This window comes from Neofelis nebulosa, chromosome 16 (assembly GCF_028018385.1).
Source record: "Neofelis nebulosa isolate mNeoNeb1 chromosome 16, mNeoNeb1.pri, whole genome shotgun sequence".
Classification (NCBI taxonomy): Eukaryota; Metazoa; Chordata; class Mammalia; order Carnivora; family Felidae; genus Neofelis; species Neofelis nebulosa.
Window position 1 is genome coordinate 3917009 of NC_080797.1, and position 17124 is coordinate 3934132.

The 17124-nt window shown below is 47.2% G+C and overlaps 1 protein-coding gene across 1 annotated transcript in view; it reads right to left on the minus strand.

Annotated features, from left to right (window-relative positions):
- Window positions 1-12844: 12844 nt before the first annotated feature.
- The window catches only part of STX8 (syntaxin 8), a 172532-nt gene continuing 168252 nt past the window's right edge, over window positions 12845-17124 (minus strand). Inside the window, exon 8 of the mRNA XM_058703527.1 lies at window positions 12845-13184. Coding sequence (XP_058559510.1) covers window positions 13069-13184 — 116 coding nt within the window. The 3' untranslated portion in view covers window positions 12845-13068. The remainder of the gene's footprint in view (window positions 13185-17124) is intronic.

Genomic DNA, 17124 nt, shown 5'->3' on the forward strand with positions numbered 1-17124 from the left:
AAGTATGTATACCTGGGGCCAGCAGGGACCTTCCAATCACCAAACCTGCTCACAAGACCTTCTGGAATGTCCCTCCCATCCAGGTGCCAGGCCAATTCACCGTGCTCCCAGATAAGTTTGCTGAGCACCATTTGTTTCCTACTGCGGTGGCCCCTCTCTCCAAATGCTGAACCGGCTGATTTGATGCTCTAAGGTTGGCTGACACCGCCTCCGAGCTTCCAGGCGATCCAGGGACACAGGTGACTCTGTGCTCAAAGTGCTCTGATGACAACCATTACCCTCCCCCACCCCCTCCTTCATTCATTCAGTAAATACTCACTAAGGGCCCACCATGCCAGGCACTGTGCTAAATGATGGTTCTCCTTCTAAGCTGTAAATTGGGGGAGTCCAGGGACCGGGTCTGTTTTGTCTCTTTAGGACCTCGCACAGTGTATGGCACAGAACAGATGCCCCGTAACCTCTTCTCGAATGAATGAACACATGAATGAGACACAGTCTCTGCTCCTGGGAGGCTAAGAGTCCAGTGCGGGGCCCAGGCAAATAGTCGGTCCGCGACTGAGGACGAGCTGGTGTCCATCCTAACATCCCAACGTGCTACGCTCCGGAGGAACTCAATCCAAATTTATAGGGAGGGGACTCCAGGCGATTCTGATGGGTAGCCTGAGGACACAATCGCTGCCCTGCGTCCTTTCCACCCCGCGTGTGGGCCTTGAAGCGGAGCGGCTTGAAGCGGCTCACCCGGAAGCCGGTTAGACACGCGGAACCCCAAGCCCTACTCCAGACCTGCTGCATCAGGATGGGCATTCTGCGAAGCTTCCCGGGGGCCGTGTACGGGCTGCTCCAGAAGACGTGCCATTTATACTGAATCCTAAGGACTGACATGTTTGCAAAGGGGAACAGAAAGGAGGGACAGAAAGGAGGAGGTGTTCCGGGTGAAGGTGCAAAAACCAAGGGCACAAAGAGGGATGTCAACTAGTCAGGAGAGCTGGGTCGTAGTGCCTGGGGCGTGGGAGGGAGCACTGGGGAACTAGGTCCTTCTAGGCTACGGAAAGCATGCTGTGGAGTCTGGACTCTGTCCTGAGGCCCGGGGTCCCCCCAAAGGGCTTTCAGGCCGGGAGCCACTGGCTCAGCTCCCTTAAAGACATACGGCTCTCTCCGCTTCCATGCTTCTGTTCGTTCCATTCTTAGCTTCACGTGCCTTCCTCCTTCCACACGATCAAAATCCCATGCATCTCTTCTGCACTAACTCAGGTGCCTTCCAGGTTCCGAGGTCAGAAATGAGCTCCCTGTCGACCCCAAAGTCTGCAGCACTTGGGATGGGCCACCAAGTGGCCCTCACGCAGCTGCTCTATTTCCACGGGTGTATTTTGCCTGCGATCTTCTCTCTCCGGCTTCTAGACCAAGGCTTTTCAAAGACGAGTTTCTAAGCACCACCCCTTCAGGACATTTGAGGGTGCCTGCCGGACATCAAAACCCAGGACGTCCCGAATGGGTTTCGCTGCGTGTGGGGCCCAGATGTCTGCATTGAAGCTAGAGATTCAGGGAGCCAAGACCGCAGTCAGAATCCCTGAGATCTGGGCATCTCAGAAATCCCAGCATCCACCACTCCCCCTCCATGTAGTACAACGTGGGTCACATGGGCTAGTAAGTGAAGCGTTTCTCCTTTTTCTCTCGACCCATCCGTGATCAAGCAACAAGGTGCTTCCAAAAACAAACCAAGAAAGCTTGTACTCAGAGTCCTGGTCTATGCTCAGAAAGGGCTTTTTCCATAAAAACCAGGACTGGGTCTGGTTTCCCTCAGTGTGGATTTAAGATGGACAAGACTCGGGGCACCTGGGTGGCTCAGTCGGTTAAGCGTCCGACTTCGGCTCAGGTCATGATCTCGAGGTTCATGGGTTCGAGCCCCGTATCGGGCTCTGTGCTGACGGCTCGGAGCCTGGAACCTGCTTCGGGTTCTGTGTCTCCCCTTCTCTCTGCCCCTCCCCTGCTTGTGCTCTCTCTCTTTCCCAAAAATAAATAAACATTAAAAAAAAATTTTAAGATGGACACAATTCAAATCAAACTCTCCCACGAAGGTGAGTCGAGGATCCCAAGAGTATCATGAAGCTCTGAGAGCACCATGGAAAATTCTGCCTCTTAATTACTATTAACTTCCTAGATGGGTCATGTAGGGCCTCAGGGACATGAATGAATCACATGCTCTCTCTCTCTCTTAACACTGTGGTTGTGAGGTTTCTTTATCCCTCCCCCTAGATTGGAGGCAACCTGCAGGCGGGACATTGGCCCGTGCACCGTGCACCTCGGGACCCTCTCGAATGCTCAGCATCGTGGTGGGGACTCTGTAAAAGTTTGATGAATGTCACAGAGACCCAAATGCCACACAGAAGAGTTCACTTGGAATCTGCACCTGTGTAGGGATTCCCATGCACCTGCTGAGGCCAGCACCTCCTGTTTTCTCAGCCTATCAAAGCAGACAGCTGCTGAATTCCCTCCCGTGACCTTCTGTCATTCATCTGCCTGGTCTGGGCTGCGATCTCCCCCAACTTCCCCAACGTACACACACTCTCAACCTGTAAAAGCTGTGCCCTGTCCCCCCCTCCCAACCCCCCCCCCCCCAAAGGGCCTGCCCTTTAACGTCAATCTAGTAAAATTCCACGTAAGAGTTGTTTCATTGGAACGTTTTCACGAATGAAAATAACAAGGAGACATTAAAGGCATCTGGTTATGCTGGTTAAGGGAGATGTTGTCTTACTGAGGTCATCTGTAAAAGGCAAAGTGGCCAACACTGCCATATTTTTCTCCTGTCATTTGAATCCCAAATTCGTAGTCTAAACCTCCAATTCCCAAATCTCCACGCCACGTACTTTTACAGATCACAGACCCATCCTGAAGAGCAGAATTATTACCCTATTTTGTATCTGAACACAGAATCCACTGTTATTTCGTATCCATGGTGCACGTGTAGTAGATTTTATTTTTTTTAAGATTTTATATATTAAAAAAAAATTTTTTTTTTTTTTTACATTTTATTTATTTTTGAGAGACAGAGAGAGACAGAGCACGAGTCAGGGAGAGGCAGAGAGGGAGACACAGAATCCGAAGCAGGTTCCAGGCTCTGAACTGTCAGCACAGAGCCCGACGTGGGGCTCAAACCCACAAGCCGTGAGATCATGACCTGGGTCGAAGTTGGATGCTCAACCGACTGAGCCACCCAGGGGCCCCTGAGATCCTATATTTAAGTAATCTCTACACCCAACGCAGGGCTCGGACTCACAACACTGAGATCAAGAGTCCCACGCTCCGCCAACTGGGCCAGCCAGGCGCCCCACGTTGTAGTCGTCTTTAACTTGTAACTGCAAGGGACTATGTTTCCCTGGTAGGTGGCACCTTTTAAGTATGATGTGAAAAGAAATTAAGCAATTTCACCCGGAAATTAAGACTTCCGGCTTTCCTTGAAAAATCAAGGTGGACCCACATGGCAGCAATCACTCGGGATTGACTGCCCCCTCCTACCCCCCCCCCCCCCCCACCGGCCCGGTCAAGAGAGGGAGTCTAAACCAGTGACTCTCCCCACCAGGCTCGCTGGCCTGCCTGACTTTGCTGCCCTGTGGTGACCACACAGGAAGAGGCATGGTCCCTTTATGTTTGTGTATTGTTGTTTTTTTAATATAATTTTTTTTTTTTTAATTTGAAGTGGGGGGGTGGGGGGAGAGGGGCAGACGGAGAGAGAGAGACTCTTAAGCAGGCTCCATGCCTAGCGTGGAGCCTGACAGGGGACTCGATCCCACGAGCCCGGGATCACGACCTGAGCCGAAATCGAGAGTCGGACGCTCAAACGACCGAGGCAGCCAGGCGCCCCTGTTCGTGTTTCGTTAATAAAGAGTAAAAAGACATGCTCGAGTGGGAGGAAAGCGGAGTATGAGCCACAAGAGCCGACTGCAAAGCAGAGCTGAAGCAGACGTAACGTGGGACAGCAACCGGGGGAAGAAGGCCAGCGTGGGCACGCGCGCAGCAGCAGAAGTAGGCTGGGGATGCCCAGTTCGGCGGGGGGGGGGGGTTCCCACAGGGGCACAGGACGAAGGTGGCAGCGGAGAGGAAGGGCAGAGGGGCTGCACGGGGCCTCGGACCCAGAGCCAAGGGCTGGGGGCCGTGTCGCAGGACCAGGCTGCACTTCCGGCAGGATTACGGCCAGCAGCTTGGCAATGGGGCGTGGGGTTTCAGCGTGATCGAGTGGGTGGCCGTGTCCGAGATGCACAGGAGAAAGGTGAGACCGGAGATGGGGATGCTGGGGAGCCTCTCAGGAGGGGACAGTAGCAGCAGCCGGCCTGAGTGGTGGCAGCAGGAACGCAGAGGGAGAGGCCGGGGGTGGGTGCGTGAGAACCACCGTGGCCTGGGGTGGGGGTGGGGGGCAGAATCAGTGGAGGGGGAGGAGGAGGGACTGGGAAGGTCGTGCCACACACACATATACCCGAGGGAGGCTCGCTGTCTGTTTTGGTTTCAAGGGCGTGCAGGTTAGATATATGGTATGTGTGTCTGGGCGGGCGGGGAAGGGGGGCTGTTGTAAATGATGAATTTGGTTTGAGACACAGGAGGTAACAGGGAACAAGGGGCAGTCCTAAGAGACAGATGTGCAGACGGGGGGGGGGGGGGGTGGCACACAGGGAGCACTGAGTGGCACGGACAGCTGGAACCCAGGGGTGGGGCTGATTCCAGAGAAGGAAGAGCGGGGGTCTGATGTCTCTGTACCAGCAAATGAGAGGCGAAGGTCTCTGCTCCGCTGTGAGGAGCGAGGAACAGTGGCGGTTTAATTGTTCCCTGGGTAGCCTTAGAAACCCGCCCACACTGTCGTCCCGGATACCCCCAGCCACTCCAACTTTCTCCCGGGCCCTTGGCATGATGGATGGGGCTCAGTTTACCCAGAGACAGTAAAATCAGAGGAACGGGGTTAATTGCCGCTCTGATCTCTACTCCTAGGTGCAAAACAGCCACGAAGAAGCCAACAGCTATTTAAGCCGGCAAATTGATCACTGTAACTGTTTTTTTTCCCCCTCTTAAAAAAGAAAAAAAAAAACCCAACAAAACTCATACATTGTAAGCCGTGGCCCTGCTTCTCAAAGCCTCTCGTATAAAGAACCCAAAAGTGGAAGATGCCAAAATAATCGTAGACTTTAAAGAGGCCTTGATTTATCATTTCGCAACTGGTTCCCAGGCGCCCCACCCCGCTTGCCATGCCTTTCCATCTTTTCCAGAACCTGACTATAAATTCTGCCATCAGCGCAGGGGAGGCAGGCACGGTGGTGATGGATGGCGGACCAGGGGTGGGGAAGGCCAAGGGCACGTCTCAACTGGGGACAGACGGGCGGGCACACCGGCCAGAGTGGCTTGCAGGTTTCTAGTTCCAACTAGAATGTTCTAGTTCCAACTCCACTGGCCACCAGCCCTCCCTCCCCATCCTAGGCCCTCCCCACCTGCCATTGTCCTCTTCCTCTCACTCCTGGCTATGGCCACTCCTGCCCCAGGGGATGATGCCTGCGTTCCCGTTTCATCTTGGATAAGGTTCTTCTTGGAGAAATGGCATGTTCATTGATCCTACCTAATTAAAAAATAAAGTTCACCGGGGTTCCCTTAACTTTTTAAAATTTTCTTTTCTTTTCTTTTCTTTTTTCTTTTCTTTTCTTTTCTCTTCTCTTTTCTTTCCTCTTCTCTTTTTTCTTTTCCTTCCCTTCCCCTTCCTTCCTTCCTTCCTTCCTTCCTTCCTTCCTTCCTTCCTTCCTTCCTTCCTTCCTTCCTTTTTTTGAGAGCAAATGAACACACCCAAATAACAGTGAGTACAGCCCAGGCCGCACAAGAACTGATTAGCAGTACAAGGAAATAAGCTACAAACATAAAATAACAGCGGAAGGCAACATCCATGTACCTTGTTCATGGCCCAGGATTTCTGCTACATTGGCATGGGGCTCTTCCTTGCTTTTACCTGTAGGTTTCACCTTTAAGTAATGGGGGGGGGCATTTCCCATTGCATTTAGGGAAGGGGGAGCTGGGCCCACACACGACCAGGAGGCTTCAGGTAAATGTGGAAGTCAGGAAGCCTGTCTTTGAGGCCAAGGTAATTTATTTCTTTTTGTGCTCTGCTCCCACTGCCTGGTTCTCCTCTGCCCAGCACCAGAGACCCCCATGCCCCTGTCCCCACCTACCAAGACCCACAGTGTCTCCTCTTACCCACTCCACCCCCAACCAGGGCATAAAATTATTTCTCATCAAAGCCCAAATTTCCTTAATATGGAGGATTTCCTGGCTTTATATTTACACACACACACACACACACACACACGCATTTCTATCTATATTTTTAAAAAAGTTTATTTATTTATTCTTGAGAGAGAGAGACAGAAAGATGGAAAGAGAGAATCCCAAGCAGCCTCCACGCATCAGCACAGAGCCTGATTCGGGGCTCGAACCCACGAACCGTGAGATCATGACCTGAGCTGAAACCAAGAGCTGGGATGCTTAACCGACTGAGCCACCCGGGTGCCCGAAATTGTGTTATTCTTAAAAGTAAACTCTTTGGCCTCTGCACGACCCCCCACATCATATCCAGCCTTTGTGTCTATAGAACTGACTGGCTAACTTAAATCAGTGGCCTTAACTTGACAGCCAAAACAGCCAGGTCTGGTTTGCAGTTGTGTTCTGATTTGGACAGAATTTCAAAGACTCACAAATTTCACATAAAATCAGGTGGTTTCTCTTTTTCTCAAGAAAGAAAAAAAAAAAAAAAGGAAAGGTAGCAGCTGATCCGGTAACCCAGGGCCCAGATTCCCAGGGGGCAGTGAGTCCCAGCACCTGACAGGCAGGCATCCTGTCCAGATGGGCGTGTGACGTACCCAGCACCCCCAAACTCTATATACCTGGACTGCAGCTCTCATTTTCTTTACCTGATGGGCATTTGAAAACGTGAGCCCTGGCCTACGTGACTCGAAATGATGGCACAGATCAACACAGAATTTCACAGAAGTGAGGAGAAGAAGTATTTCGAGGTATGTCATTGCTAGCTTTCGGCTACAGATCTGGCCATCTGCAGGCCTTAACCCAAAAGTCCATACTTTTCACCTCTCATCAATTCAGGAAATCTTCTAGAAATAAGTTACTGTTGGTTACTTCATTTTTTAGACCCAAGAAAAGGAATCACAGCACAGGAAGCAGATTCCCTTAGGGACACAGAGGCACTTGTCACTGGGGGGCTGCGGAGGATGGGGGTCTCTCCTCCTCGACCTCAGTACCCCTCCTCCCTCTCCTCCCGGCTCATTTCTTACATTTCCTTCCTTCCCACTCTCCTCCCCATCTCACCCACGACCAGCCACGTACAACCACAGGAACACAGATCTCCCTGCGGTCTGCTGAGCCATGCCACCTCACCCCGACCCTCAAGGCTCTGGCATGTCATAGAAAGTTAAGAACTTCAGAGAGGGTTCCATGGGAAGAAAAAGTTCAGCAGAGCGCTGGCCACAAACCACGGATGCTGGCCACATCTGGTCGCTGTTCTTTACAAAACTCGAAAACTTTATCAAACACTCAATGGGGGGCCTTCCATACTGGGCAAATCTAGGGGCTGATTTCACAGGCATCCAAATCAAGTATTTTAGGAAAAAGAAAACAAAGTCAGAAGCCGGGAGGCCAGGAAGGGAACAGCCTCCCTGGAGCTTCTAACTTGCTGACTGGCAATCGTGATGCCAGAGAGAAGAGCGGCCGTGCTGAGTCAGATCCAGTGTCCTATCCTTGCCACTTTTCTGACAGTGACAAGGGGGACATACTCAGAAAGATCAGAAAGAAATGCCTCTCCTCATGAGCAACATGTTAAAAGCTAGATGTGCCCCCGGCTTATCCTAGTTTGCTTGAATAACCTACTGTCATTCTATATGAAACTGGAACTTTTAAACCAGGAACCCCCAGGCTTCCCAAATTGCTTGTGCTGCCTGAAACCACAGGACCCTAGAGAAATTAGTCTTTCTAAGAATTAGTCCTTATTTTTAGTGGCTTTTTAAAAATTGTCGTTAAATACAGATAATGTAAAATTTACCACTGAAATTTTGCTTTGAATGTTTATTTTCGGGAGAGACAGCGGGAGAAAGAGAGAGAGGGAGACACAGAATCCGAAGCAGGCTCTAGGCTCTGAGCTGTCAGCATGGAGCCCGACACGGGGCTCGAACCTACGAACCGTAAGATCAAGACCTGAGCCGAAGTCGCAGGCACAGATGACTGAGTCACCCAGGCGCCCCTAAAATTTACCATTTTAACATGCAAGTCCATTGCCATTAATTTCATCCACAGTGTTGTAGGACCACTGCTACGACCTTACCCCAGAGAGTCTTTACCAGCCTAGAAGGAAACCCTCTGCCCACTAAGCAATCTCTCCCCATTCCTCCCCAAACCCTACCTCTCGGCAACCACTGATCTGCCCTCGGTCTCTATGGGTTTAACTACTCTAGACATTTTGTGTAGACGAATCATATAGGGCGTGACCTTTTGAATCTGGCTTCTTTTGCTTAGTAGAACGTTTCAGAGTTCATCCATATTGCAGCATGTATCAGGACTTCATTCTCTTTTCTGGTTGAGTGATATTCCACCGTAGGGTACGTGTGGACGTTTCTGCAAAGTGAATGATGGGCAGTACGTGGCCGCAAGCTACCAGACTTGAGGAAGTTACCTACGTGACAGGTGGTATTTCTTTTTGATGGTCCTAGACACTGGTACACTGGACCAAAGCCAAGTGTACCCAATTCATACCATTCGTAATCTAACAAATGTTCTTCACCTACTCAAATCTCACCTTTCCAGCCTGACTTGAAGACCCAGAGAATGCTCACCCACATTAGTTCAGTTGCCTTTCAAATAAACCCAACTCCAAGCCAGTCATCTTGCTAGTTGCTAGGAACCAGAATGACCCATCCAGTCGAAACCCCTCAGGAAGCTCACGGTCGAGTGAAAAGATAAACATCCAAACAATTTCACCGCAGAGGGATGCCTTTTAGGATGGGAAACTAAACCGAGTCAAGTTCATAAAGAATTCCCCCTGAGGGAGCCCATTAAGCTCACTATCTGGGTAGACAATGCTTAGGGTTTGCACCTTGCCTTCTTGATGGCCAAGGTCTTCAGGGACAAGCCTGCAGTGAGACTGGTGTTGCTTTCCTGAGTAGCTGGAGCCTTTCGACCCTATATGAGCAGCATCTACAAAGTTCACACTAAAGTGGAGTCTTCTCTAGAGGTCCTCCTACAGTTTAAGCCCGATCTGAAAGGGCATACACATGGCACACCTAGAACTTCACCAGGTGCTCATTCCTTCCTCAGACAACGTATCAGAACGTGAACTAAGGGGCGCCTGGGTGGCTCAGTCGGTTAAGCGTCCGACTTCAGCTCAGGTCATGATCTCACGGCTGGTGGGTTCGAGCCCCGCATCGGGCTCTGTGTTGGCAGCTCAGAGCCTGGAGCCTGCTTCGGATTCTGTGTCTCCCTCTCTCTCTGCCCCTCCCCACTCACATTCTCTCTCCCCCTCTCTCTCTCAAAATTAAATATTAAAAAAAATTTTTTAAATGTGAACAAAGACAGAAATCCATGGGAAACTTCACTGTTTATATTTTCCCTCCCCTCCCCAATGTTGTAATTTTGAAAGAATTAAAATCTGTGTAGCCCTCACTGAGACTGACCAAGTAACACTGGTGAATAACTGTTATATAACATTACCTAATAATGAAATCATACTTAGCAGATCCGTTTTCTGTGTTTTTGTATTATGTGTGTGTGTGTTTTGCTGAGACTTTGGAAAGCAAGCCCCAAACACATAACCCTTCATTCCCCAAAGCTTCAGCATGCATCTTTCAAGAACAAGGAAAATTCTCCAACAAAGCATAAAACCAATGTTACAACCAAAACTTTTAACATCGATGCAATGACTTTACCTAATACACAGTCCACGTTTAAATCCCCCTTGAGATCCCAATAATGTTCTTTCAGCTGTGTGTTTTTGATCCAGAACCTAATCAAAATCACAAGGTGCATCTTCTGTCTCCTTTATTTTTTTTAATGTTTATTTATTTTTGAGAGAGAGAGAGAGAGAGAGAGAGAGAGAGAGAGAGAGAGAGAGAGAGAAAGCATGCACAAGTGGGGGAAAGGCAGAGAGAAAGAGGGAGACACAGAATCCTAAGCAGGCTCCAGGCTCCGAGCTGTCAGAACAGCCCGACACGGGGCTCAAACCCATGAACTATGAGATCATGACCTGAGCCAAAGTCGGACACTGAACCAATTGAGCCGCCCAGGTGCCCCTCTTCTGTCTCCTTTAATCTACAACAGTTATCCCATCTTTCTCTTTCTTCCATGGCAATGACACTTTCAAAGGGCCGAGGACAGTCTACACCACTCTCATCATTTCTCTTGATCAGACCTGAGTTAACAATTTGACGTAAATACGATGCATTTACTTCCTGCTGTGTCGCATTTGGAGCTGTGTTAAGGCTAGCTTGTCTCTAATACCGGTGATGTTCAAGTATCTTTCCTCCTTTACAACTCATAAATAATCTGTGGGGTCATAATTTGAGACTGAATATCCTATTTCCCATCACCTTTCACCGGTTGGTTCAGCATCCACTGATGATTCTGAAACAATTACACTGGCACCTGCAAAATGATGATTTCATAATTTTATCATTCTCCTACATTTTTTTAAAGTTTATTTATTTATTTTGAGAGACAGAGACAGAAAGCGTGAGTGGGGGAAGGGCAGAGAGAGAGGGAGACACAGAATCCGAAGCAGGCTCCAGGCTCTGAGCCATCAGCACAGAGCCCGATGCAGGGCTCGAACCCACCAACCATGAGATCATGACCTGAGCTGAAGTTGGACGCTTAACCAACTGAACCACCCAGATGCCCCTCTCCTACATTTATTAGCTGGCAAGAAGACCCTCTCCCCAGGCTCACCTCTGCCTTTTTTTTTTTTACTATTGATATGAACTTATGAAGGCATTTTTAAAAAATCCAGTGTTTATTACCATCATTATTATTTTTATTGCTTCAATTGCTCCAAATTTGACCACGGGGAGTTCCTTTAACGCAGCTCCTATATACTTTTGAAATGCCTTCATCATAGTTTGTGCATTTCCTTAACTTCTGCCATGAGATATTGTAGGGCTGTCTTATATTTCTCTCCCCTAGCCTAGAATTAGCTGTTGCTGCAAGGAGTTTGGTTCCTCTTTGTGGTAAACAGTATTTGGAAACCAAGATCTGGACACTAATTATGCTCACTGCTACTGGAATATCATTGTTTCGAGGCTCTTTCACTGATTAAAAGCAGGATATTTATTACTTTTCAATCATGAGTCCACAATGATACTTATAATTCCAATCTAACACCACAGAGTTCGTTCTTTCTTCCCCCATTTGGTATTTGCATCACGCTGGTTACTAAGTACACCAATATATTTATTTACTCATTCTCTTCTACTAGGCACACAAAGTAGGTTCAGAATTACTCTACGAATACCACTAGTGCCCAATGACAAACCTACTTAGAGTCTGAGATTTCTGCAGCTTATCATTTTGGGAATATGTGTAACTAAAGGTATACAAAGAAATCTATTCAAAAGTTACTTGAATTTTTTTCTACTTAATAAACTCTATATTTTTAATTAACAGATTTGTTTGCTATTTAGAAGCTTATCCCTCAATATAACAGAACCTACGAAGATCTCAATATTAAAGAAAATGATTAAATCAAAATGATTTATGCCACAAACTTAAAAATTCAAATAATTCTAAAAAGGTTTATTTAAAAAAGGGTAATTTCTGCCTCCCCCTTCTGACTACTCCATCATTAGTTCCCACAATTTATTTTTAGTCTCCACCATTTAAAATAATATGCTTAGACTATAATCTCTAAATTCTATCAGTTTTAGATATTACATAGTCATTTCTTCCTTCATTGTAGGATTTAGCTGTCTTACATTTCACTTCTTCTCTTTCCCATCTTCTGTATACTTATATCATATATTTAGGTTATTTTAACAGCAAATGTCTAAATTATTATGGTTATGTACACATTCACTCTTAAGTAATACATTATAACTATGTTTCCTTTTTTTGGTATTACTTTTCATTTTCCTGTAGTTAATAATTGCCTTTCTTTTTCAATTGCTTCGATTCCCTGCTATCAAATCGCATACTCTCCAGCAGCCTCTCAGTGCATTTTTCTTCTTCTTTTTTTAAAGTTTATTCATTTATTTTGAGAGAGAGAGAGCATGTGCATGAGCAGGGAGGGGGGCAAAGAGAGAGGGAGAGAAAGAATCCCAAGTAGGCTCCATGCTATCAGCACAGAACCCAACAACTGGGTTCAATCTCATGAACCATGACATCATGACCTGAGCTGAGATCAAAAGTTGGACGCTTAACTGACTGAGCCACCCAGGCACCCCTAAGGGCACTTTTTTCATCTAGGAAAACATATCATTCTATTTTCCCCCTGACTTCTAGATCTGTTCTCGAATGGTGAGTCTCTTGGTCTGTTGCACAGACCTGGGTCTTCCCACTGCTATCATCCAGGGAATTCTCCTTACTTTTCTCCTTCACTTCTGGCATCAGATATCTCCTTTCTAGAGTTAACTTTCTCATTAGGGGAAGTACATCTGCCAGGAGCTTCCTGCAATACTTCACTGCCCTCCAGTGTTTTTGATGAGATACTGGATGCCTTTCTGATTTCAGATCCTCCCACCACCACCCCGTACCCCCTTCCACTTACTCTGAGAAGTTACAGGAATTTCTCTTTATCTGTGGGTTTTGAAATTTCATTACTCTGTGCCTTGACATGGGTCTTTTTTCCATTTATTAAGCTGGGAACCTAGTGAATTCTTTCAATATGGTCACTCCTGTTCCTCAGTTTTGGGGAAATTTCTTGCATTCTTCTCTTTGAAAATTTCCTTGCTTCTATTTTCTCATTGTGACATTCCTATCATTTGGATCTTGACTAAGCCTCTAATTAATATATCCTCCCTTGTCTTTGGTTCTAACTTCTGGAAGGTCTCTTCAGCTTTACCTTCCAATCTCTAAGAGTGCAGAGGGTGGCCAACGGTCCTTTCTGTTTGTCGCTTTTTTCACAGATAACTTCTCACAGTTCTTCCTTTCACAAAGAGATAGAAAGGAAATAACTGAAAGATATAAGCCAATAGCATGATAAGACATGAAGTGCAACTGTTGTGCATTCGTTCATGTCTATGATTATCTAACATAGTAGGTCCACTTGCCAAGCACTGGAAATGGTATCATTTCTTCCAGGTGCTCAATGTGACAACAACACTTTCTTCTGTTGACGACAATGTATATATTTTTAGGGTTTTCTGAAATTTATATTGCTGGGAATCAATGGCTCTGATCAAACAGTTCTCTAGAATACATATAAACCTTTTTCCAATTCAACAGGTCCATGAGGAACCTCACAATTCTGAAGGAAACATGAAAGGCTGGGAAAGCACTTCAGATGATTTCAGTGAGATAGATACAGAGAACATCTCAATGGTCCCCACGTAGAGAGCCTGCGGGCCAGGAATAACCTGTTGTCTCTTAGCTCTACACCTGCCCTTCTTCGCCATGTTCTGGCATTTTGGGGCTTGGAGTCTGCAAACCCCACTTTTCCTGGGTTCCCTTGCCAGCTAGCTTCCTGTTGCCTTCTGCCAATATTAGGTACTGGAAGGAGTTCAGAAAGCAAGAAGAAGGATAGAAGCTGTCTTTCTTCCTCTTTTTCCCCATCTGCTTCTAGCAATGTCTCTGTGAGTTTCCTCAGTGACCCCAGTTGCAGCCACACAGCCTCCCTTGCGGCCACAGCACCAGCAAGGCGGCCCTTCTCTGGTCTGGTGTCATCCCCTCATGGTCCTGCTGTTCTGGTTGGGCAGCAGTCCTGGTAGGGCAGCGGTGAGGATGCTCCTGGGCTCTGGAACACACTTCTAACTGTCCCTCTCCCATGTCTATGTGGTAGCTGCCTCGCACAGGTACTACCTTCTGGATTACTCCACCCTCCCCTTTATTATTCTCTCAGTCCTTCCCACAGTGTTGCAACAAGTTCTCTGTACTACGTCTCCTCTGTGTGAAACACCTAGTATGGTTACTCTTTTTCTTGATTGGCCCCTGATGGACAGAGCCTCTCTAGGGGATTAAAAAAAGGGTTTTAAGCCTCTGTAAGTCCTCATCACCAGAACGAGCTAAGGGCACAACGCCTCATCCATGGTTATGATCGCAAAAGTACAATCCGACTTTAACTGTTTTGACAAAGTCAGCCATGTCTAGAAGAGGGCGAAGCGACCCTCCGCATACTCCAAGTGAAAGAGGATATCCATCAGTTTCCAAACTAAGTAGCCAAATGTGTGAAAGACCGTTCTCCACAGAGCCTGACTGACTCCAAAATGGCTGGCATCCTGCTAAGATGACCAAGGAACAAAACCCAAAACATCTTCTATGAGGAGATGAAACTGGGTTGGGAGAAGCTGGCTCCGGTCTTCAATTTTGCGAGAATGCAGCCACACAGGTGCTAATTCACTAGCTTCGATGCACTTGAAAATGGGTCATGGAAATGGCAAGAAAACGTATACAAAAGATATTTTTACAAAGTAATTTGTAGAGTATATCATAAAGCCATGATACAATAATGTTTTAAAAAATGTACTTCTTGGGGTGCCTGGGTGGCTCAGTCGGTTGAGTGTCCGACTTCGGCACAGGTCACAATCTCACGGCTCCTGAGTTCGAGCCCCGCATCGGGCTCTGTGCTGACAGTTCGGAGCCTGGAGCCTGCTTCGGATTCTGTGTCTCCCTCCCCCCTCTCTCTGCCCCTCCCCTGCTTTTTCTCTCTCTCTGAGAAATAAATGAACATTAAAAAATAATTTAAAAAATGTATTTCTTGGACTATTCCTGTCTTCTGTTCTATTTGGTGGCACACTTCCAGATGGCTCCATACTCTATGGCACAGCGAAGGGAGAAAGTGGCTGGCTGGGACACACAAAACAGAGCAGAGGAGGACAGGGCTTTGCGGAAGCTGGCTGAGAGGGTAGGAGGAGGCTGAGAGGGACGCCTCTGGAGGGTATACTCTTGACTGAGGTGATGAATAGAGATGAGCAGTGGGGAGAAAAAGACTGGAAGTCTGAAAACTTCCCTGAAAGAAAACAGGAAAGGAGAAAAAAGAAAGAACTAGAAAGAGATGAGAGAGGACAGTGTAGGGCGCACAGGAAGAGCCCAGCGCCCAGAGCCGGAGATGCGCTTTTAAGACCGACGGATTAAGGCTCCACTGATTGTCACAGTCCAGAGCCCATCAAGGTGAGCCCCTTGGGGGATGCTCGGGCTATAGGGCTGTGAGCTCAGAGAGACCTACTTAGAATGACACTGGATCCTTGAACAATGAGGGGTTGGAGGCACCCTCTGACTCCCCCAAAACTTAACTACTAATGGATTGCTGCTGACCAGAAGCCTCACTGACAACATAGTCCATTAACCCATGTTCTGTATGTCGTATGCACTCTATACTGTATTCTTACAGTGAAGTACAGCTACAGGGAAGAAAATGTTATTTAAAAAATCACAAGGAAGTGGAGGTAGGGTGGCTCAGTTGGTTAAGGGTCCAACTCTTGAATTTGGCTCAGGTCATGATCTCACAGATCATGTGATCGAGCCCTGAGTAGGGCTCTGCGTTGATAGTGTGGAGCCTGCTTGGAATTCTCTTTCTCCTTCTCTCTCTGCCCCTCCCCAGCTCACACACTCTCTCCGTCTCTCAAAATAAATAAATAAACTTAAATAAAATCCTAAGGAACAGAAAAATACGTTTACTATACTGTACTACACTTATTGAAAAAAAAATCTACACGTGAGTGGACCTCCATAGTTCAAATCCATGCTACTCAAGGGTCAAGTGTGTTTATGGTATCCTCCTGGTGGAAATCAGGAACCTGAGCCTGACTTGGAACATTAGCAAGGAGAAGAGATACTATCGCCTGTGGGAGTTACTACCCTCGGAATAAACCCATCCCGCCAGGGAGGAAAGTTTGAATACAGAGCCTTGAATCTGTGGGCAAAAATTCTCCAAAGGCTTCTCCATACCTTTCGTTGCCTAAAACCAGACAGTGTTGTTGGCATTCGGCGATGCCAGAGACCTCTGATCTGGCTTCTTTGAAATGAGCAGTGTAGATAAACAAGGTTGTATGATGCTGGGACAGAAAAACTCAGATAGTAAAACTTCTGTGCTCATTCTGAGGATTACCGTTGGTATAATCAGTAATCATTTTATCCCCTTCCCCCCCACCCCCCAAAAAAATATATGCCTTTAAATACCTAAATCTTCTAATTTGCCACAGGCCAGAGAAACTCCTTCTAGATGGCTCTCCTTTCCCTCTCCCTTCACATATGAAAATGTATCGCAATTATAGTGTCCACTTTGCAAAGTGCTTAGAAATATTTATTTAGTACTGAAGGGCTAAAAGGGCTCTTGTTCTGAAAAATTTGCCTGAGGTCTAGAATTTTCGCCACTGGCAATAAAGGTGCTTTGGGGGGAGGGGGAGAATGAAGCAGGAATATTTAAAGTCTAGCACATCTGGGTATTAAATTGACTGAAGCCAGCACATGCCACCAAAAATACGAGACACGGTGAAGAAATACTCACAGAATGAGGAACACCACAGAAGTAGGTCCAGCTCACATTAAAAAACAGGACGAAGGAACGAGAAGCAGAGTTGAAAAGACAGGCAGAAAAGAGGTGAGTCTGGATCACAACGAGGACAACCATTGTTTGGCAACACTGGAAGTCTAACTTTGCTAAGGTGCGGTTAGTATGAATTAAACAGACTCATTGTCACAGTTAAGGGGTGCCTGCTGCCTGACCAAAGGGAGGAAGCATGTCCCCTGACTCTTAGGGCCTCCATTGCCTCTAAACAAACCGGAGCAGCAAGGCGGGTCAAAAGCATCCCTATAGACATGCTAAAAAAGTCGTGTTACTGACGTTATATCATGTTACTGAAGTTACATGGAAAGTGTAATGCCAGAGCGCTGATAACAAGAATAGAGAAGTCTCTGTAAATCAAACATTCCAGGCGTAAAACTTTCCTTCCAGGTTTC